Consider the following 23837-nt stretch of genomic DNA (forward strand, 5'->3'; position numbering starts at 1 on the left):
GCTAGTCTGTGTAGTCTTTGACCAGCTTTGAGGGAGATGTTACCTGCAGAAGCTCCTGTGCTGAGGTTAGGAAAGGTGGGCACGTTGGACAGTCTCCTCCATGGTCACCCAAAACTCTGATTTAGGAAGAACAAAAGAGGCTGAGTGCATGCCCAATCATTTTGCATCGTGCAGTGGAATAAGAAAGGTCAGGCAATAAGTTATGTTCAAAAACCAGACTTCAGCAGAATGGGTTAGGTTTATTTAATAGTAAAGAAAAGGTCATGTCTTTTGTTCTTTTATTCTCAAATAAATTGATTTTGTAAAGTTGAAGTTGGTTTATCACTGTTTGTGTTCTATGGCTGTGTTATTTCAGTACTGGAGAAAAGGTCATCTTCTTAGTGGGCACCTGATATTCCATGGTCCATTAAAATTGCATTATTTCTGATGAGGCTGAAGTTCTTTTTCTTTTTTTTCTTGCATTTTTTTCTCCTAACTTCACATGTGCCAAGTCAACCCAGGTCCAACTGGGTACTTTGTCATGCTGTCTAGTTTATCAAAGGTACCTGTATATGATTATATCTTTGTTTTATTTGGGTTATAGAAACTTGAATGTCTTGGCTATGCTAGCCTGATATGCCATTTAGATTAACATAGATTTTTTTAATGTTTTGTTCACTATGCATTTTAATATCTTTCCTTAGAGGAGTGAACCACATTATTTGTCTCTTAAGTGTTAGCAGAAGACAGTGACTGAGTATTGCCATTTTTATTATTTCATTGACCTCTAACTTCTCAACATGAAGTTGCTCTAAGAACTGAAAGCCTTTCTAGCAATTCCATCTGTTTCCTCTTTTTTAAAAAAATAAACTCTCCCTGATTTCTAGTAGAGATCTAACTAAGAAAATACGAGGGCATCTGTGGAGTCCAACTCACAACCCCAGGCAGTGCTACAGGCTCAGGGAAGAGTGGTTGGAAAGCTGCCTGGTGGACCTGGAGGTGTTGGTGGACAGCAGCTGAATGTGACTCAGCAGTGTGCCCAGTTGGCCAAAAAGGCCAACAGCATCCTGGCTTGTATCAGGAATAGTGTGGCCAGCAGGACCAGGGCAGTGACCGTCCCACTGTGCTCAGCACTGGTGAGGCCGCACCTCAAATCCTGTATTCAGTTCTGGGCCCCTCACTACAAGAAAGACCTTGAGGTGCTGGAGAGTTCAGAGAAGGGCAATGAGGCTGGTGAGGGGTCTGGAGAACAAGTTTTATAAGGAGCAGTTGAGGGAACTGGGGGGTTCAGCCTGGAGAACAGGAGGCTGAGGGGAGACCTTATCGCTGTCTACAACTACCTGAAAGGAGGTTGTAGCAGGGAGGGTGTTGGGCTCTTCTCCTAAGTAGCAAGTGACAGGATGAGAGGAGATGGCCTCAAGTTGCACCAGGAGAGGTTTAGATTGGATATCGGGAAACATTTGTTCACTGAAAGGGCTGTCAGGCATTTGAACAGGCTGCCCAGGACAGTGGTGGAGTCACCATTCCTGGAGAGCTTTAAAAGATACGTAGATTAGGTTCTTGGGGATACGTTTTAGTGGTGGATTTGGCAGTGTTAGGTTAACAGTTGGACTTGATCTTAAAGGTCTTTTCCAACCTAAATGATTCTGTGATTCTATGAAAGCCTCTGAGAGGCTTCTTTCCCTTCATATTTTTCTCTGTATACTCAGAAAATACTATCTGGATTCACAGAAGCACAAAACAAAATAAAACTATATTACCGTTATTAATACAATGATATTCTGTAGGATGACACTTTAGTTCCTATTAGAAGCTTTTTAATGTGGCATTTATAAAATGTAAGAGGAATTTTTGGGTTGTTTTGTTTTGGTTTTTTTTGAGGCTTTTTTGTTGATTTTGTCATAGGGGGGTAATACAAGCATCTGTTACGATAATAGCAACAGATAAAGACATTATTCCAGTCTTGAGCAATTTACAAACTGAATAAACATTAAATCTTTTCACCAGAAGGGTGGCCTTTTCTGTTCTTAATGCAAAGCGACTACAATTTCAAGTTCACTTCAGTTTTAAATGTAGTTCAAAGTATGCAAGTTGATGAAAAAGTGGAACAGTCTAGAAGAAAAGTATCTGCATACTGGAATTGAAGTTGACAGTGTTTGGTTTTCTGTTTTGGTTTGGTTTGTTTGTTTGTTTTGTTTGGGGGTTTTTGGTGTGTGTGTGTTTGGTTGGTTTTTTTTTCCTTTTTTTTTTCCTCTTATTTTTTTCCTTATTCTTTTTTCTCTTTTGTTTTTTCTTCTTTTCTTGTTTTTTCTTTTTTCTTGTTTTTTTTTTTTCTCTTTCTTTTTTTTCCTCTTTTTTCCCCTCTGCTTGTGTACATTTTCACCTGATTTCTTCAGAGGTCTGTAGAGAGGTAAGAATAGCTCTCTGTAATCTGCCTTGTGGACCAAGACAGAAAGTTTAGTCTGTGATAAAGTAATGCAAAGTAAAATGCCCAGTGTGGATTAAAATATAGAGGAGGTAGGAGATAGCATATTTTTGCAGGAGAAAGGAAATGCATATTAGGTGGAGCTGGCTCAATATGCAAGTAACTTATTACCTCTGGTAATCAGGAATACCTGCTAGAACAGAAAATAATCGGAGCCTCCGCTGGGATGGACCATCAGCTGCGGGCAGCACATTCAACCAACTGACCATTCTCCAGCGTGTAGCCGTGGAAGAACTGATACAGAGCAGCAGTGAAGTGTGTGTATATTACACTCTTCTGCTTGTAACTCCATGAATACATCATGCTCCCCTGTAGCATGGCTGCTAACCTTTGATCAAAACTGTCAGTTGTATTATAAACAATTGGATAGTAGTTCTGTTGTAAGATCACTAAAGAGCTTCCTGAAAGGGAGAAATATTTACTTGAAATATCTTTAAAAGCCTGTATTTCACCAGGTCTTAACAGTACAGGTTTTAAATTTTCAATAGAAATGCTTGATTTTAAAAGTCTGGGGCATTTCACAGTTTTTAGCCATGATGAAGGATTCCTTACAGTGATAAAATGCATTTATACCTACTTTGAGTTTATCATTGCCGCTTCCATTTCAGATGAAGTTATGAGGCTTCCAAATGTCTTCTCTGCAGCTACCTCTAACATATTTTTTTTTAGCATTGCTAATATATAGCAAACACATTTTACTGAGAGTCAATGTAGTCCTTGAAAATTAATTCTTTATTCAAGGTAGGTGTTATCATTGTATACTCTCGGGAATGGTGCAGGTAATCATATGCCGATACCTTTTTTTCTTTTCCTCTGGTGTACAAGATTTCTAAGTCTTGTGCCAGAAAAATTACAAGACATCCTTGTATATCCTGTGAATGAAAAAAGTAACACCTAATTAAGTGTTTCAAGGTCTTAGCCTGAACAACTTCTTGGTTTTAGAACTATTGACTTGAATGTTTGTTTCTTTCCTATGTTGATTCCCACTGTAACTTCCTTTGAAATTATTTAGTGTGGTGCCTCTAGACACCTTGGAAAATGTCCTCTCTCTGGATCTGTCAGCTGATGTTGCTGAACTAGAGTGTAAACTGGTGGCTGCAGAGCATGGTTTGGTCATCACAACAGACGTAATCATAAGATACCTGTAAGTACGAACAGCACATAGTCCTTAATAGAGCTCAACAAATCCTGTGTTGAACATTATTTTCTACACTAGTCAGAAGCCTGAAATGCTTAGGTTTACATTGCAACTCATTAATTCATATTTTTTCATGTTTTTAAAGACTACAGAGGGAGTAGTGTAGTAGAGAACCGTGTGCATTTTTTGCTAAGAACCTCAAAACTTGTAAGGTTAGTGAGGTGAAGACTTACGGTTTAAGGTGGAGATTTTATGACATTAATTATAAAAAGAGTGAGTGTGGAGTAAAGAAGACTGAATACAAAGCAATTGGTCTTTGACTAAGGCAATGTTTTTTGCATATTGTAAGAATGAAAATCAAATGAAGATGTTTAAAAATATAGAGGTCTGATGTGAAATTTATAATGTGAATCTTCTACAAAGGAAACAGTGTTTTCTTTACAACCAGCTCATCCCTGGCCACTTGTCTGACTTCAGGTTTATTCCAGCAGTCTTTGATGTGATTAAAGAGGAACTAAAAAAGACTTCAATACACTTACCAAATCAGAGGTGTTAGCCAAATGAGTGTCAGTGTGGAAGGGCTTAATTTTAGGGTAGAGGTAGGAAAAAAAAAAGCAATCATCTTTGGTTTTCCTGTGTTGCCATAGTAGCATAAAGTAATGGCTTGAGGAGCTGCCTGTCTTTTTATCAGAAATTACCATGCAGTTCTTTGCATAGTCTTGTTGAATATAGTGAATGCCAGCCCAATAATTATATGTGAGCACAGTTTCCAAACTGCCAAATATTTTTGCTTTATACTAAGTACTAGTACTAATGATCAGGTGCCAAATGCTGACACAAATTCACATATAAAAAGTTATCCTGTGTATTTTTTTTCTTGTAGTTGCTTGTGTTTCTTCTGTCAGTAGCTCCTGTGTGTATGCACTTGAAGGTTAAAATTTCTCCTTAGAGCATTATCTGAATAGGTGTCACCTGGGGTCATTCCCCTCCTAGAGTTCCAGCCCAGCTGCCCTTCACTTCTTTTAATTGCTCTTGGTCTCAAATTGCTCACATTTCATGCTCTCTCTTTACCAGTTCCTCTCATCCTCTCTGGAAGCAAACTCTCTTTGTGCTTTGATTATAATTTGGACTGGTTTTCTTTCTTTTTAAAATTTTTAGTGGAGAAGAGGAGATAGCTGAGGCCTGCTGCTGCAGAGGTGGGTAAGTACACAAAGCAGACATTGCCTAAGATGCAGCAAAATTTCTGCTGGATTCAGAAAGGATAATTGACTGGGGTCAGAGCTGCTCTGCAGCGCAAAAGAGCGTGAGGTACCTAGAATATTCTTCAACAGACTGAGAGAAAACACATTGCTAAGTCTCTTGAGTAAAAACAGTAGCTAGTACTGCATGAATATAATCTGACATCTTATGTGGTACTTATTGAATCTGATTACATAAATATTCTGATAGCACTGTGTGTTGATTTTTCTTGAAGAAAACGTTAATCAAAATAATCTATGGCTGTAGACTCCTGATGTGCAGGAGCAGCTGCAGGTTACTCCTCTTTGGCCTTATTCTTGTTATGAAGGTAGAGTGGAGATACTAAATCAAAGCTCAGGGTATTTTATAGCCTTCCTAGCACTAACAGCTATTGACTCTACAAATCATGTTGTCTTCATTAGGATTTTTGCCTTGAACTGAAACTAAGCGGCTTCTGCATACCTGCTGATTAGAAGGCTCTGCTCCAGTATTTAGGATTTAATTGAGCCTTTTGTAGGCTGCTGTATAGGCAGCACAAGCAGTGCATAGGTTCCTCAGGAAAGAAGGAAATAACTGTGCCTTAATTAAAAATATAAATACTATTTTATTGTTTTAGTTAAGATGTGAGTGGATGTTTGACACTCTGCTATTTGTGCTTCCCTCAGGAAGGTCCAGTTTGCCCTTCTGGCCAATCCTTGCCCTGTTCAGAGAGATTTGCACAGACTTGTTCATATTACCTGTAATAGTTTGCTGTGCAGTCACAATTCAAAGTGCAGTCTATCTAGAACCAGTTTGCATGATCACTGTGCAGGGGAAGTGAACTGAATGATAGGGATTTTGTAAGCGCGGTTCCTTTGCACAAGACTTAGTAAAATACTTGATGAAACTACAGTTTATATCATTTTGCACATGATTATTTTGGAAATTTGTCTTTTGTTTTCCATATGCCAGCCACTGCAGTCTGGTTTGTCACCTTTCTTATCTTGGCAGCTAATGCTTTTTGCCCCACCTCAGTTAATTCAAGATAGTGTTCCCACCTGTGCAGGGGATCCCAAATGAAACCATTTGCTTTTTATGCTTTGAAGGCACAGTGGGAAACTAGAAATTGTTGGTTTATTGTTTCAAATGGTAACTTGCTGAGAATTTAATGGGGAAGTCCATCCAGGCTGGATTTGTTAGTTTGTTTTAGGCTTGTGTGAGGAGTTTAAGAGAATGTGTTATTATGAGGTTGCTTGTTTTGACCATTCCTAACAAATCTTAAATACTTACTGGTGTGTGTATAGGTTGCATTAATGTACTATGGGATACTTAATACTTGGAAAAATAATGGTTACTATTAAGATAGGTCACAACTCTGACAGGTACACTTGTTACAGCATATTAGCTCTTCTATGGTGTAAGTACCTGTGACTGTCCTGATATGGTTTTTCAAACAATGCAGTTTCACTTAAGAATAAACATTTTTATTGTAAAATATAATTGCTTGTGAAGGTTAATGTGCTGTCTTATCCTCTTGCAGAGACATAGATGTACCTGTGTTAATTTCTTTCTAAATCAGTGAGGATGGAGGAATCTGGGGGAAGGTTTAGTGGTTTTAGTCCATTTTTCCTGGACTTGACCAGGCTTGTCTGCAGGGTCTGGAACAGCGTGGCAATGATCTAACACGCACTGCTGTGAGCAGGAGGACATTTTGGCTGAATTCAGGCTGTATTTCAGATGCATGTAAAGGAGCTTTGTTTCAGTTTTCTTGCAAACCAAGGAACCTCTTGGCCAAGCTCACTGCAGGGAGGGAGGTACAACTCCCACTCAGCTGGTTTTTTTTGCACAATTAGTCCCACGTAACTTGTTGCTGTGGGAAACAGTGACTGTAGCTAATGCCTGGAATAGTGTAGCTGAAAGTCCGGAGTAATAAATGACAAACAAATGCAGCATCATCACTAGATGCTTCTGTCACAGCTTCTCAATTAATTTATCTAGGTCTACAGATGGGCCCATGTCTTAGGTTGTTTATAAATCAGGTTTGGGGTGCATCCCTTTCTGTGTATATTTGTGTTGCTTAGAGTTTGAATCTAGGCCAGTGGTCATACTTTGAATATCATACCTACTCTAATTGTTTTGGTGCCATATGTATTGAAGTTATATGAGCTGCTGTAAACTGATATAATGACTGAATTAACAGCCAAAATATTCTGTATTTGATGGTTGTCTGTGTAAGTTGTAATGCTTAGGACATCACTGTTAATTTGTAGTTATGCCCTGGGTAAAGAGGGATAGCTAAGGCACAGGAACAATCTTAATGGCTAGCTCTTAAATTGCCAACAACCATCCCCCCTTCCGAACCAACAAAGAACGCAAACTAACCCCCCCCACCTTCCCCTAACAACAAACAGAACCCCACAAACCTGAAACTATTTAAAATTTCTTGTTCTTACCATGCTTGTGTTCATGGTACAGTGATACAGATCTGGGAAGCTTGTGTTTATCTGTCAGTTTTGGAGGAAAAAAAAATTGCACAGTTCTTTAAAATCTCTGCTGTGCATATTCAACCATGTTTTGTAATGTTGAGATTGCACACACTGTTTTTTTTTTTTTTAAATTCCTTTAGTAAACAGATGCTCTTTTTTTTCTCAAGTCCATTGCCCTGAAAATGTTGCTGTTCCCCTTTGCTCTAATATTGATACTAAAAAGGCCTGTGTGAACAACAAATAATACTGAAATATCTATTTTGGAATTACCGAGGTTTTTTAAAAACTCAATTGTTTGTTAAGCACTGTCAGTTTTAGTGGTTGAGCAAATCTCTGTGTGTCTTTTTGGGTCAGGATGCTTCTGTTTTGAAGACTGCTACTATTTCTTTTGCAGTTTCACAGAACTGTATTAAAGGAAAGTTCACCATCCCAGCCAGGGTATCTTTCTCATTCATTTCATAGGGGTATGATTAACAATACTCTGTGGTCCAAGTGGCTCTATTGCCTTTTAAACAAGGAATGTTGTGTATTTATTGGTGAAAGGTGCTCTAGAAGAAGCACAGGGGGGTAATGGAGAGGAGCAGGAAGGCAGGCAGAGCTGTACAAGTGCTGCTGGGACCTGAATGGCAGCCTAGAGATAAAGGCCGTTGGTTGGGTGTTACCTGAAGGAGGTAAACTGTGCAGGTTTCCCTTCTCTTGTAAATATTAAGGAATAAAGGAAGGAGCGGTGTGTAATTGTCTAGTGTGGCTCCACATGGAACCAGAGCTGCCTTTGAGGTTCCTGAACTGCTTTGTTCCTATAGACTAAGTCTGATCAGCTTCAGTTATTGTATTTTCTAAAAAAATGTGCATGTTACATTGTAAATAAGGCAATGTTTAATAAAAAAAAGTGAATATGAGAAATTACTCATCTGATCATCAGGACTGTTGTATTGGACCAGACTAATTCCATTTACCCCATCTCCTATCTGATAGCAGGTGGTAATGGATACTTAGAAAAATAATTATGTCTTTTCTCTGCACCAATAATGATTTTATATATAAGTATTGTACATCTTCTCAGTTGTGTCTTTCCAAGTTGAAGCTTTCAAAAATATAAACTTTTCCCCAGTTATCCTTGTTGACCTTCTCAGGGTCTTTTCTCACTGCATTAGGCCTTTTAAAAGATGCGAAGATCAAGGCTGTATGCAAAATTAAAAATACATATTAACTGTGAGTTTCCCCTTCAGCAACAGATTCTGTTAAGCTCCCCTGCTCTTCTGCAGCCGTCCAGCCTCTCGGGTGTTTGAAAAAGTTATTATTTATTATCTTCTTCACAACTTTTACTGCTGCCAATGCCCTTAGCATAGAAGTAATGTGAAGTCCATGTATGAGGTTAGGCTTTTAAAATGTGGCACACATTTCAGGTATTGGTAATAATAATTTAATGTAAATTTCCAGTAATTTTGTGTCAGTTTTTTATTATTATGCTAAGTCTAAAAGTCATCTTAGCTTTTGTAAGAAAATTGCTGTCATCAAAACTTAGATCTAAATATTACTTTCCAAGTATCTTTTGTTTTCTAAGCATTATTGCAAGATGTTGTTACCTTTTTTTAGATCTTAGGTCTGTGCCTTATTAGCAAAATACGTAGATTCAGGGATTTTTCTTGAATGTTTGGTCATAAGGCTTTCCATTATCCTTTGTGTGTAATGGCTTGAATTAACTGAATGTATGTGCTTTCAGCTAAGGCCCAGTGGGGGAATATATGCATGAAAATAAATTACTGCAGTTGGAACTAATTAATTCCTTGATTGGCAGATTCAGCAGATAAAATCCTGCATAGGGTAATGTGAAATGTCTTTTGGTATTTGGCCTCAGCTGTATCTGACCAAGAACTGTCATTTTAACATTTATTCTTTCACCTGACTTTGTAGCGTTTAGGCACGGACAGAAGAACTGAACTGACAAAAAAGTGAACCATGCGTGGAACCAGGCTGGGGCCTGTAAAAGTTTTGGGGAGATTTGGTTGTTGTGCTGTCCTAACTTGAGCTCCTGCTAAGATGGCTGCCTTCCCATGACTGACAAGATTACAATGGTTTCCTTAAGAGTCTGGAGAATTTAGCAAACAGCTGCAGATAACCCCTTAGGAAAATGTTCTCCCACTGAGGTATGCAGTGAAACTTGAATGCTGCAAATAATTTGAAAAAGATTATTTTTTAAATCATGTTAATTCTCATTCTGCTTGTTGCTGCTTAGGGACAGACACATGTTAGCATGACTAACCTTCTGTGAGACCTAAGAACAGCCTTAACTGGTGCTTGCTGGTTTCTTCTGGTAGATGCAACCACTGTGGGTACGAGATACACAAGTCCGCTGTCCTGGGGCAGGTGGCCTCACTTCTAGGGATGCTGGTGTGAGCTCATCTTTTGCAAAGCTCATCTTCTGTGTTACTGTGTCTGCTGCTGTGATAGCAAAAGCCACAAGTTCATATTTTTCTGTGTAAATTTGATTCTGTGAGACTTGAGGACGTGCTGATACATTAATCTATCAGTGTGCTGCAAACTCTTATGAGCAGTGCTCTTGTTACAGCTGTTTGAACAGAGGCACCAGGACCTGAGAGTGAGCGAGTGAGTGTGGGTGTTTTGTTAATTAGTGGTTTTGATCTGGCCACTGAGCTCCAAGCATGTTAATGTGCAAATGGGCTGTGGCTGGAATCTCAAAGGTGGCTTATGTATCCCATGTCTAAATTCCTTTCTGTTGCTGCTTTTCTTCCTTTGAATCCTTCCTGTGTTGACACTGTGCATTCAGGAGACAACCGAAACTGGCACTGCCGTATAAAACCCCTGCATGGGAGCAGTGAAAAAGCTCCCTGTGGAGCATGGCTATTAGCTCCTGTCTTGAAGGCAAGGATGGAAATTAGGAAGACAGATGTAAAACTGTTTCACAAAGTTAAAAGACTGATTTGATGGAAAACAAACTCAGTGTGAGGAAATAATGATGTGCACATCCTCCTGCAGAAGGCAGAAGGTAACAGCACTACATGTGTTATATAGACACTAAAGGGATTTATACTGAGCGCATATACAGCATCTTAATGAAAGTAGGCTGTATAGTATGGATTACACTGTACAATTACTATACATAAAAAGTAAAGCAACAACAGTAACAAAAAGAATTACAGCATAGAATTAAAAAAAAGAAAAAAACCCCAAAACTTCTTGTTCTGGCAGGCGTACCTCAGGGCCACAGGTAGCTTTGGGATTCTGTTATGAGGCTCTTTCACTTCTTTATGTTTGTGCTGTCCTCTCTATTTAGACCTAGAGAGATTTGTTGTTGTTGTTATCATCAGCTTTTCTATTTCCTACCTTATTACTCTGCTAAAATATTTAACTGAAACAGAGATATTTTAAAGTGAGAGAAACCTATTTTAAGTCAAATAGAAAACTAAACCACCTCCAGTCTGTAAGTTTGGTACTAACTATTTGTGTCTGGAAAGTGTTGGCTGCTTGGCAGTGTTCAAAGTTAGTTATTTTCAATAAAAGCTCTGCTTCAAAAGGCTTTATAACAACATGTGACAGTGAAAGGTTGTTTTTATCTTCAGCACTCGCATTTCTAATGCTTGAGTGTATCCTGCAAATGACCCGGGGTAGGAAAAAGAATGGTCACTCAGTGCACAGTTTGGTTGTCTTGGTTTTCAAGAGGTACCTAGATAGTGGTGTTTATGGCTGTTTTATTCCCCTGGCTGATAACTGAAATTTTAAGTTGTTATGCAGTAGATTTCCCACAAAAAAAAAAAAAACCAGACCAAAGAGCACATACCAGAATACCTAAAAGAAGAGTCTTTCAAGCATTTGCCTGCCTGCTCAAGCATCTCTCTGCATGGGGAAATGTTGTATATAAGTTCAATAGCAGCTAAACCACCCGTTTCAGAAAATGCCTCCTGTTGTTCCTTGTTCACAATATCCTTGTTTCTTATCTAGGATTTCATGTGTACAAGAGAAAGGGAAGAGAGTACAAGCTGACTCACTCATGTCTCCAACCAAAGGTGTCATTGTACTTCCAGCACAGTGGATCTCATTTCAGCTCTAGTCCCACAGAAGAGATTGTTTGTATGTTTAAAAAAAAAAAAAAAGCCTGCCTGTTGTGATTCCACGAATAGCTGTATTTCTCTCTCTCTCTTTTTTTTTTTTTCCCCAGAATGCCAACAGAGTGCATATTTGGCTGTAACAAGTGGTTCCGCTTCTGTAGATTTGCTTTACCAAAAACTTGTACAAAGAAATTTAGTGGTTTACAACTGGCCCTTGAATAGTCTGACATAGTTTGGTTTAAAAACAAGACCAGTTTTGTTGTATGTACTGTTCACTCCTGAGACATTGTCTCACAAGGGCTAAAGTGCTTGTACCACTGGAAATTTTACTCATTTCAGTTACATCACTGATATAATTGTTCAGCTCAAGGAAATAATGAACTGGTACTGCTTTCCATGGGATTTGAAGATGACCAGAGCCAAAGTGGCAGAGAAAGGTAAGTAAGAACACAACTGTCTCTTTGTTTACATGTACAATGTGAACTGGTCTCAGTGTTGCTGTTGTGAAGCTGCAATTATACAACAACATTTCCATGTCCCGCTTTGGGTTTGGACAATTAAGAGTTAAGGAAAACTCAAATCAAAATAGGACACAGTCCCAGGTCTAGGAGAGCATTTGAAGCACCGTAAAGTAATTAGTTCCATAGTCCCAGATAAAAAAATTTAATCTTTCTCTAGAAACAGTGCACTGTTTTACAAATGTGTTCATTTGGTTTTCAGTAATCCTCATCGATGTAAGTACAGCAAGTGTTACACAGCGCAGATCCCTCCCCCGCCCCACCCTTGTCCTTTTGTCATAACATAAATCTGGAACGCAAAAGGCACCAAGCAAGAACTTACTCTAACAGAACTTCAATATGACAAGACAGCGATCAGAAATGATTACAGTGTTAAATATCATCCTAACACTCTGAACCGTTATTTAAAATAATTAATTTCTTAAAAAACAAATTTGGTGTTTGACTTCTCAGTAGTTATAAATCTGTAAAGGTTGAAATCAGCACTGCACATCGAGTTCATTTACAATGGTTTGAAAAAAACTGCAGCCTTTTATACATGGTTTATACAGGTTCATTTGTGTGTATGTGTTCTTAAAAAAGTATCAAAACTGTAGAACTTTCAAATATATTTACATTCATCTGTTAGTTACAGTGTTATCACATACAGCCTTTTTTCGTGTTTTTTTTCTCCACACACACAGTGCATGGATTTGTAGAAACAGGGCTTCAAACCTCCATAACTGGGTATCTATCTCGATCAGTTTTTCACTGCGTCAAAATCTAAAATTTGAATAGAAGGATGCTCGATTATTTATGTATTGTCTATGCAGGCCATGAAGTGTTTTGAGTGTTGTTTATTATGTTTAATGTGTACTAAGTCTTTAGACACTTCCTTCCTTTTCTTAGTCAAGAATCAACTTCCAGCCCATATTACACTGTGAATTTATTCTAAAAGAAAGAAAAACAAAAGGAAAAAAACCCAACCAAACCTGTTCAGGCTGAGTTTCTTCTGCTCACTTGAATAGAAAAGCTTGGACTGGTGTAAGAACAGCAGGAGGGTTTCTCCAGGTTTTGGTACAGTTCAGGGAGGTTCTGGTCCATGATTCAATGTTAGGTAAGTACTCATTTCCCATAGAATTCCCTGGGAATCTTATAGAAGGATGAGAAACACCTGTTTTTTCTGCAAGGTGCAGGATGACCCAGCCAAAGATATTGATGAGCATGTGGATTTGTAACCGCCTCTCACCTCCTTGCCCAGCACTCTGTGCTATGAGACCTAACACGGTGCAGGTTGTTCCAGTGGCAGTAACTTGGAAGATAATTACAATGCTTCAAAGAATTCTACCCATGGTGAATGAAAACACTGCCCTGAAGCATCACCTAAACTTGGACTAATCAGTGGGAGCAGGGGCAAGGAGGAAAGGAATTAATGTTCTTGTTTTTGTGTTGGGTTTTTTTCCTGATGAGCCAGGTGAGTGTGCTAAGTCTTAGTTTCTACTAATTCTAAGCTACTTTGAGAGATGGAAGATTTCCACTGGGGGAAAACATTTAGATTTTCATTTAGAAACAACCAACCAACCAAAATCAGATTTGTACCAAGCCGTGAAAAGCAGCAATACAAAACAAACAAAGAATTGGGTGCTTTAGGAGTTCCTCCTGGCTGCGATGCTGTAAGTAGCTCTTCAGTTAAAAGCGCTGCAGAGGAATTTTCCTGGATAGACCGGGAAATGTAAACGCAACCCTTACAAAGCAGTTTGGAAACATGAGCTCTGTTTGTTATGGGATACAGTATGGCTCTCTCTTACTTAGTGTCTTTAGATTTCAAAGCAAACTTCTCAAACATCCAGTAAAAATTCAATTATCCCTAATTTTCATAAACATAGGCTAGTAGTTTTAAAATATATGTATATATATATTTATATATATGTATATATTTATATGCCTATATATCTATCTAGTCTAGATAGATATATACACAGATAAACTATGCACAGCAAGCCAAACATACAAAAAATAAATACTCTCACTCCTCTACTATATTTACAGAACAGATCTTGTAGTCCAGATTTTGTTAATAAATATTTCTAAACTGCCTGTACAGAAGTAGTTTTACTTATGTTGATGGATAGCCACAAAGCATATTCAACATATTTACAAAATATCTATAAATATAATCTTAAAATAAAGCAATAGCTACTGAACCTTCAGCCTGGCTGGTTATGTACATTGAGTTAGTAGCTCAGCTGTTGCTTATTCACTATCACAAATGGGTAGTGCAACAAGTTAAAACGTGTATAAAAGATTATACATACAAAACTCTCACATCCTTTGGATGTTTGCAGTTCATTATAACTTTGTGGTTACCCTTCTGCAACATAAATAACGATTACAAAGAAGAAGCAGGTTCTGTGATCCAAAGCAAACTTGTTCAGTGTGGTGTTTGGGGCAGCAACTTCATCCTCATGGCAGCCCATCATCTTCTAAGCTTAATGCTACACGCTGTGAAGGAAAAAGAACCACACTTGAGAAAATCTCTGATTTGTGCTACTGTTGCTAACCTGACCTTCTTGTTCAAAATCTCATTGTTGTCCCTGGTGTATTGGTGACAAATCTATTTTATATACTGATTTTTTTACGTCCAAACAGGCTCACCCACTCAGGTGTCACTAAAGAGGTGTTGGGAAGTTTACTCCACCCATGTATTACATGGAAAAAGCTCCTTGTACAGGATAACAGCTGCTCTGCTGTGATCTCTAGCAGGATCTTTAGTTAATACAGGGCATTACCTATATGCTTGCCTGCCTATAGAAGCTATACTGCCTTCACTCATTACTTATGGATCTTTATGGTCTCTTCTAGAAAAACAGTGCAGTTATAAAAAACTGCCAGTGCTTCATCTCGTCAGGGCTGCTGCTTTGAAGGAGGCTCCTTTACAGACAAACTGCTGTGCAGAACAGGTTCATACACAGGACTTGCTATTAACATCAAAATAAATAAGCATTTGCTTTTTGTAAAGCTTAGTCTTGCCAAGGCAAATTTCCTTAACTTCTTACAGAACCTCATTCATTCTTCCGCCTGAGGAATCTGACTCTTCTGTACACTGCTATGTTATAAAAAAATATTCTCCTGGTTTGTAGGGAGCCTCAAGTTATCCTTCAGATAGTTTAGGTACCTGGTAGCAGTCTAAGCGCAGATCTAATGGAATCCAGTAGATGGTGAGTCATCAGCTGTCACGTACTGAGCTCTTGAGATAGCTGGTTTACTCTTGCTAGCTTATGAGCTACATTGATTGGGACAATTATTCTTCATTTTAACATAATATCTTATTATATAGACTACTATATTCTAAAACAATTACATGAGCTGCCTGGAAGTTTAGACTTCTGCCTATTCAATGATTATTAAAGAAGTTCTGGATTTTGTATTTATATAGAAAATAACTGACACTGTATTTGTCTGGAGAGAATTCTGTATCTAAACTCTCAATAAAATTAATCTTCTTCATAAGCAGTTTCCTCAGATACTTACTGCTGGGTAGACATGTCCAATTTGGGCAGTCCGCCCAATGTGGATTTCATCTTCATCTTCCTCTTCTGTTGTCTTCCTGTACACTGGATTATCAAAATTCATGCTTTTGGTATTCTTCCGTTTCCAGTTCCTCCAGATGAGGTATCCCCCCATGCACAGCAAGCCCATGACCACTAAGGAAAGGTGAAAAGAAGGGCTGTTAGCCAGTTTGCAGGGAGTATGTGGATCTGCTGGGCTGTTCCCAAATACCTACCCACCCTAGGACAATTTTGTGGCAGCCAGGCTACTTCTCCCCAGCTCAGCAGTTCTGAACTCCTTCCCACCCCCAGCCCTGAGAGTCAGAAGAGTGTATTTATGGCAGCATTTCGTATTGTCTTCAAAGGTTAAACCACATCCGCTTACCAACAGGAATGACTATTCCAATAACAGCCGCTGTCACAGTCGAATCAAAGCCTTGGTCATTATTTGCATCTGTAATTACAGAAATAGTTCTGATCACTTAATTCATTTGCTGGATTTGAAGCTATGTCTAAAGAATGTTTTATGATAGTAACCATGTTGTTCTGCCTATGAGGAAGCTTTTGTAATCAAAGAGTCTGCGAAAAGTTTTCTAATAAAATTATTACACACAAATATGAGCTAAGCTGAGCTGTTTCGTCTTGGGAACGCGGAGCGTGGGCAGGTAAGGGAGCTGCTCAGGGAGCGTCTCCAGAGAGGAGCTCTAACTAGAAACCAGTAACTAACTGTACTTGCGCCTCTAATTTTCAAGCACAAAAAAGGAGGCCAGCTTTAAAAAATGTGACATTTAATGGAAATTCCATTCACGTATCAGGGGATGCTAAATAGTGCTCTTAAAAATCCACAGTAGAACACCACCTAGTACTGACACAATTAATGATGTATTGAGCTGTCAGAAGAAGAATGTAGTTCAAAGCCATCTGCACAGCTTTGCTTTTTAATTATTTTAAAATTTATTTACAGCTAAGGAGTTTTCCTACACATAAATCACTCATTGCTGCAGTCTGCCTCAGCATGCAAGAACGACCCCAAAACTCGATATTGTACTTAGAAGAGGAAAAAAAACAATTATCGGGAGAAATAATTAAAAGCCCCATGAATATACCTTTCAAGTTATATAGCTAAAAATGCTTGCTCTGAGCTCTTATAATAGGGGATCAGCACATAATATTTATTTTTGCTAAAATATAAGGCATTGAGAGAGGGGGAACTAACTGTAGTTTGTCTTTTGATACACCAATTCATTGAACTTAAAAGGCCATTTATCATTTTATATACTTGCCTGTGGCAGATTGTACTATTACATAGTTATTTACTTAATAATAAGCCAGACTATTTCAAATGTGGACAATTGACGCACCTTGTTTCCATGGCTTATTAAAAAGCTAAGTACTGCATTTGAAAGAAATTTGCACAAAAACAACTTAGAAGAAGGGATTTTAGAGACTGGATTCTGCTTCCCCACGTGCAGTCCAGAGTGTGCTGCACCACTGTCACTGCTAACAGGCACCCCCTCCAACAGGGGTGGTTTATTTTTGCTTTCCAGATGCAATGGAAATCGCCTGTTCTGCTCAGTGAAATGTTGAGGGGGGGAAAAAAAAAAGTATTTTCCTGGTTTTAAAGTCATCTAGATGTGTTTGAGGTCTTGAATGACAGTCCTGAAGCGTAAATGTCTTCACTCTGGACTAGATTTTTTTTTTAGGGTGGGGAAAGCAGTTCAGCTTTTCTGCTTTGCCTTGGAAGCTCCATCTAGAGGGGTTATCTGTTAGCTCTGAGATGGGAGGTTGGTGTGTCATTACTCACCCATGATGTAGGGTAACTTGAGGAGAGTCTGTTCCTGCTCTCCATTGGGAAACTCTTCTGAAGTATAATGCAAAAGTTCAAACCTATGTCAGGGATCAGGCCCCATGAACGTGCAGAGCACGGCCATGTAGAACAGACACAGCTCCTCTTGGGCTGGAGTAATCCCAAATGTTCAGCAGGGCTAAACCTGGACAGGAGGTGTTTTTCACCCACAATTTGTGCTCAAACACATTAATAATTAAACAAAACAGGTGAAGCACATGTAGAATCATCCATATTACAGTATGCAGCACTACAAACAGCACTGAAGCTGGGATTAACTAGTATTAGGCACATGGCAAGGACTAGTGTGAACCCTCAGAGCCTGATCTCTAGAGTCAGCTTTACGTGCTTTGGATGAAAACCTGACATCAGTTTCTTAACATCCTGAGTGGCTGGAATCACATCAGCCATCACAGTAGAGGTGTCTGCAGGGAGAGAACCTGCTGTCTGTGCCACAGGACGTGCCTGCACCTCACCTGTTTGTAACACACGTGGCAGGTCAGGTCCCCACCAGCGCATGAGTTTTTGTGATGTGGTCTACATCGGAAAAGAAAAGAGGACTCTCCGTCACTTACAGTGCTGTGATAAATTGCTGTTTCCAGTGGTCATCTCAGAATCTAGAAGGATGGATGTGGTGGAAGGTAAATGAAAACTTGGGGTGGTAATCGTAGCTTCTGATGAAGTGTTGGGGACAGCCTCGGTGGTGTTATTTGCACTGCCAAGTACAGCTGTAATGGTCGTGGTACTGCCAGCACGAGGTGCTGCGGTTGTAGAAACCAGTACGGTAGTTGAAGTAGTTGGAAGATCTGAAAAACAAGAGCAAACATGAAATTTGGTAAAATCAAGTATACAAATCAAATCACAAATAGTGAGATAAATCTGCGAGGACTGTTGTGTTTACTGATTAGAAGCAGAAACCAGATTCCAACACTATTTACCAGGTAGTCAGACTATCGACAGTTCACTGCCTAGAGCTATGGAAACAACTTCCTGAAGTCAAGCTTTATTTATTAATCATAATAAAGTAATAAAGTACTCTAGATGGAAAGCACTTCAGAAGTTAAAACACATTTTTTTGTTTTGTTACCTTCAGTACCTCAGAAGATAATGAATTTGTACCAGAAACTATTTGCATGTTAGAGAAAAGCACATTGAAGCCACCCGCCTCTTCGGGGTATTATCAGCAATGACCGTGGCCTCTCCAGATCCAGTATCTATAGGGCAATAATGTGACAAATTTCAATGATTTACTGACCATTCACCATTTTAGTGCTGGGCCTTATCCCCCCCCTTGTTTTTTTTTCCTCTTCCTGCTGTATTTTTCTCTGCTTACACTTTCAAAACTAGTCAAGTTTTCAATAAAGGGTACCACAATGCTGTGTTCAGAAGGCAGCAAGTCTGCGGAATACAAAGGCTAACGTTTGTGTTCCACCATCAGGAAGTATATCCACTCTAAGTATGATTTTGTGCAATAGTGATGTGATTGTCTTTACCTTTGTAACATTTTTTCATGTCAGGACCCAGCCACATGTTGTCAGGACAGGCACATGTGTACTTGGGAGAATGGGGAGAGATCTGAGGCGCAGGAAGACACAAATACTCGCAGCCTCCGTTTGGCTGGGGGCTGAGCTCACAGGAATCTGGGGCTGTGGAAGGATGGAAGAAAAGAGATTTTTCTAATTATTATTTTCTTGTTCTTGGCAAAAAAACATCAGGTCCTCTAAAATGACTCTTTCACTCCCTACCTCAACCAATAGGGCTGGTTAAACATCTTTACATTGGAGTGAAACCTCACACACTACTATAAAAACTGCCCAAATACATATATAATATATATAATGAATGGCAAGCATCACAGTGACAGGACTAACTCACTGTTATCAAAGATGCTGATTAAAAAGCTATTAACAAATTGCAGGCTTTTCAGTTAATGCTGCTCCTGAATTAATTATGCAAGAACTTCAAACATTAGGCAATGATTTCACATCATTACCTGTGCTTTCTCTCTCATCAAGAACCACCAGGAAGCATTTAATTCAGTAGCTCCAATAAACCCGATATAGGGCCAGTATGCCCTGAGGACATGTCTTACCTTTGGGCTGCTTTAATTCATGAAATACCACGATGTCATGAGGATTATTGAGATTTTCTGCCAAAACAGAGATGTCCAAGCCACTCAGCCTGTTTGCGCTGAAGATCGCTTCATTCTCCAGGTCAGTCCAGAAGACTCTGTCCTGCAGGAAATGCACAGGATTTCTGACCTAATCCAACTCAAGTTGGATTAAACCCCAGCAGTCACAAAGTCAATGTGCTGTGTTCCTACCCGGGACACCTTCAGTTCATGCTACCTCTATCTACAGCTCTTTTCCTTTTTTTGGGGGCACTGTCATTTCTAAGGTTCCAAAGCACAGCAATCCTACATGTTTATAAAGTGCTTAGTAATTCTGAGGAGCTATGAGACCAAGATGAGGGAGCAGAAATTTGGTTAAGTACAAAAGATAGTGTGGATTTTGAAAAGAACCAAAAGGCCATACTAGAAACTTTCGGTATCTCCACTGCAGGTGGCTTCTCCCTTCCCTTGCTAATAGTTTTGGCCTTTGTATGGACAGTTGGCTCAATTCAAATCAAGGGAAACCCATCTTCCAGTTCCGTGGGAGGTGTTACACTGGGCACCACCTGCCCGCCACAGATGCACTGGTACTACATGAGGTAAAATCATAAAGACAGTGCATTGCTCCTGATGAAGGGCTTTAGAAAACAATTTTCCTGGATGAACCCACACCAAACACCCTCTCTGAGCTTTCTGTGCTATGCAAAAGGCAGAGCTTTTCATTTTGAGGAGCTTTGAGACCTCTTGCAGTCTCCAGTCTGCTCTGCATCGGTTTTTGACTCTTACCTCAAACACGGCCAAGCCAAAAGGATGGCTCAGATCATCAGCAGAAGAGATCAGAACTTTTCTGTTGCTGCCATTGACATCAATGCAGGACAGTGAATGCAGTTTGGAGTCTACCCAGTAGAGACGCTGATTCAGCAAATCTGAAGTGAAACACAATGAAGCAAAATTACACACAGCTCCTGCAACTCTCTTTCTCTTGCCCAGCATCTTTTTCCTGCTGGCAGCATGACTAATCTCTTTATTATTGGGCTTTTTTTTTTAAACACTAGTTCTGATTTTGAATCAGTGCCCAGATATGCTGGGATAAGACCCTATAAATAAGATTAAAAAGGAGGAACATTCTGAGGTGTGTGTGTGGGGAATGCCTGACTGACAGCTTTGTACCATGAGGTTCTTTTGTTACCAGGAGGAGCCGGCCAGCAGCAGCTTGGGCTTCCCAGAGTGACTCCATCAATGCCTGAGCAAGAAGCTTCATCTCTCTCAAGACTATTCAGTCCTCGGCCCCTTGCTGGAGAACAACTACTGTGATTCAAATGAAAGATCTCTCTGAAGGAGCTGTGTGATTCACACATGTTCAGTGAAGAAGAATCCTGGGTCCAGAAACCCTTCTTGTGCTGCAGTCTGGGGGGCACTGGCGATGGGGACACTCCCACCACAACCAGCAGGGTTTTGGGGAGGGAAGGATTCCATGTTATATAGAATGCTAAGCACTGAATTTCTCTTCCCAGAGCAAATTCACTCATTTTGGATGACATTCACTAAACAGAATGCAAGTGGGTGAGTGCCAACACAAAACAAGTTCTGTAATTAAACCAGTCATTAATTAATTTCTTAATTACTAAAGGATAACATTATTTGCTCACAGCAGTAGCACTTCAACACTACACAATGGTAGCAGCATTTTCTCCTACATCCTTGTCATGGCCAAAATTTTCACATATAAAACCAAGCAGAGAACCTCACATCTGCACAGCGTCAAACACCTACGGCTGTAACTCCAAAGGAGGCTGTTCCCTCCTGCCCCAGGAGGGCAGGAATCCTCCTTTCCATGCCTGCAACTTGGAGGAGCAGCAAGAACGACTGCAGGATGCAGGACACGGGCCAAGATGGGTTCCCTCTCGCTACTCCCACCAGGAGCGGCTGGGCAGGCATGTGGATGGGGAACGGGCTCTGCAGGCTGTGTCTCTGATGTACCGTGCATTGATCAGTCCAATGAAGTATCTTGATGCTGCTTCTGAGACAGGTCCAGGTCCAGAGACACCAGCAATGAGGACTCTGATGCTTCCTGGACTTCCAAAGGGTTGCAGCTCTGCATCCTCCCCTAAAACTTCCCATTGCCTTAAGATACACCTAAAAGCAACTCGGATCTTCTGCAGTATGAGATTCTGACTCTGGTAAACCTTATTGTCTACGCTTGCTCCTGAAAAAGCATTGCTCATGTTGGTGAGCAGTAAGTGCCAGCGTATTTGCAGGATTTGTGTGCAGGTGCCTTTGCGCATTTACAATTTTGTTTTCTTATTTAACAATAAAAATCAATTTATGCCAGCCACAGTGGATGCTGTAGCTCTAACCTGGGCACTTACCAAGTGTGATGCCATTTGGCCACTCAATGTTGTCAGTCACCAGCACCTGCCGTCCCACGCCGTTCAGGCCAGCTTTCTCAATCTTAGCTTTGTCTCCCCAGTCAGACCAGTACATGAACCTGAAAGAGATGCAAGGAAACAGTAAACTGGAGTCTAGTGGGAGAAATCTGCACTACTAGTCAGAGTAGGAGGTGCCCTGTTCTCTGATTATAGCCTCTCGGGCACTTCAGGTTACTCTGCCACAAAACTTGCACCAGAATGCAAAATCTCACCTTAGTAACCCTATGCAAACTATGTCCTGCTGTGTCTCCTAGGTATGGGGACGTCACTTCTCCAAGCAGCCCGTACTCATGTCAGACAGACTACTTCATTTCCCAGCACAGCCTGTGTGCCTGGACCAGCTCAGACACACTCAACACATGACCTGACTGTTCCTTTCAGAACTTTCTTTAGCACAGTGGCCTTGCAAAGAGGTAGTTGAACCACCTCAGCAGTCCCAGTTAAGTTCAATGAATGCATCTTAAAGGGCATCTGAAGTCTTCATGACATGGGAACCACCCACAAGTTTGTAGGAGAGGCAGAAAGAAGACTGGAACATCTTTGTACATGAACTGAGTGTCTGTGGGCTTTACACCTACCTCCGCGTGGGATCGACAGCAATGGCTCTTGGCTCACTGAGGTCTCTGTTGAAAAGCGTCCTCCTCCTGCTTCCATCTGCAGTGGCCACTGAGATGGTCTTGTTTCCGGAATCTGTCCAGTAGATGTTTTTATGAACCCAGTCTATTGCCAGACCTTCAGGAGAGTTCAGCTGGCTGTCTATCAAAATCACCTGCTCGGCTGTGTCACTCGCTTTGTCAATGTAGGCACTGCAAAGACAGGACTGTCACTGGACTGACAGGTGGCACAGAGCGGACCTCGGACAGCCGAGTGCTGAGTAGCACCACTGCAACCTTCCAGAAACAACGTGCACATGTGGCAGCATGACTGACACAGAAACCCTTACGGCTGCATGCTGCAGCCTGCTGCTTTCTCCTGCAACCTGTTCGTATCTCCCTATATCTGCACGACAGGTGTTTCTGCAACAGGGAACTGTCATTTTATTGTCTACCTACTTCCTCCTGTAACTGCCCAGTTCGGCAAAACATTTGATGTCAGGCATGCTAACTTCAACAGCATCAATTAATGGGATTTATAGACATTAGAAATATAATCTCCAGTGTTCTACTGAACAGAGTTGAACTCAGCATGCAAATAAATGTGCTTAAATGTATTGCAGAATTAGGACCTGTGTAACTAATTATGATTCATCAAAGGAATTCATGGAGCTGTACTAATTTGGCAAGTGATCTCATTAGATACAAAGAAAATGGTCACTAAATACCAGGGGCAGCCTCAAAATCTTTCAAAACGCTTATGTAAGGCAGCAAATGCCACATGGATGTTTCATAAATAACTCAATGTTGCTCCTACAAGCACACAGGCTGATTCTGCTCTGTTGCCCCAGCATCAATATCAGTCACGCTGAGTGAACTGAAGCTGGAGTTATTCTGAGTTTAAATCAGAATTTCTAAGAGCTTAGCCTGGCTCTTAAAATAACTTGGTACATCTTAAAGTTACAGAACAGCAGAAAGTTTCTGCCCCCCTGAATGTCTGAAACTGCAAGATGGTTCCCATTTCCCATTCACTGGCCATCCTGCCTTTGCTCATGGAATGGGAAGGTAACTCATACAGGAGCTGAGCTCTCAAGTATCAGATTAGAGACTTGGAAATGAATGTCTAAACCCAGGAATTCTGGACACTGGTTTATGGTCTGTGGCCCAGGCTGGAATGGCTATGCAGAGTCAGCCTGGATTAACAGGACGCTACTGCATCTTCACTATAAGGGATGGGTTTGGTTTCTCTATGACCCAACACCAGACGAACGGTGTCACTGGGGTTCTGCAGAGCATGTGACAATATTCCCCAAACTCTGTTATTTCAGTCTGATGAGCACCACATGTTCTAACTACACAACTCCAGGTCAGTTAATTCCTCCCCAGTGAAACAGCCGTGTTCAATACTTCCCATCCCCACTGCGGTGAGCTGCTGTGCGGT

At 40.3% G+C, this 23837-nt stretch overlaps 1 protein-coding gene across 1 annotated transcript in view; it reads right to left on the minus strand.

Annotated features, from left to right (window-relative positions):
• Nucleotides 1–14333: 14333 nt before the first annotated feature.
• The window catches only part of LRP8 (LDL receptor related protein 8), a gene marked incomplete at its 3' end in the record, with an annotated part of 176937 nt that continues 167433 nt past the window's right edge, over nt 14334–23837 (minus strand). Inside the window, exons 11-19 of the mRNA XM_080348443.1 lie at nt 22382–22609; nt 21744–21862; nt 20161–20300; nt 19357–19498; nt 18758–18910; nt 17840–18070; nt 15804–15872; nt 15402–15574; nt 14334–14372 (exon numbers count right to left, since the gene is read on the minus strand). Of these exons, the coding sequence (XP_080204569.1) occupies nt 14334–14372; nt 15402–15574; nt 15804–15872; nt 17840–18070; nt 18758–18910; nt 19357–19498; nt 20161–20300; nt 21744–21862; nt 22382–22609 (1294 nt within the window). The remainder of the gene's footprint in view (nt 14373–15401; nt 15575–15803; nt 15873–17839; nt 18071–18757; nt 18911–19356; nt 19499–20160; nt 20301–21743; nt 21863–22381; nt 22610–23837) is intronic.

Source organism: Nesoenas mayeri (genome assembly GCF_963082525.1).
Source record: "Nesoenas mayeri genome assembly, chromosome: 8".
In the NCBI taxonomy this organism is placed as follows: Eukaryota; Metazoa; Chordata; class Aves; order Columbiformes; family Columbidae; genus Nesoenas; species Nesoenas mayeri.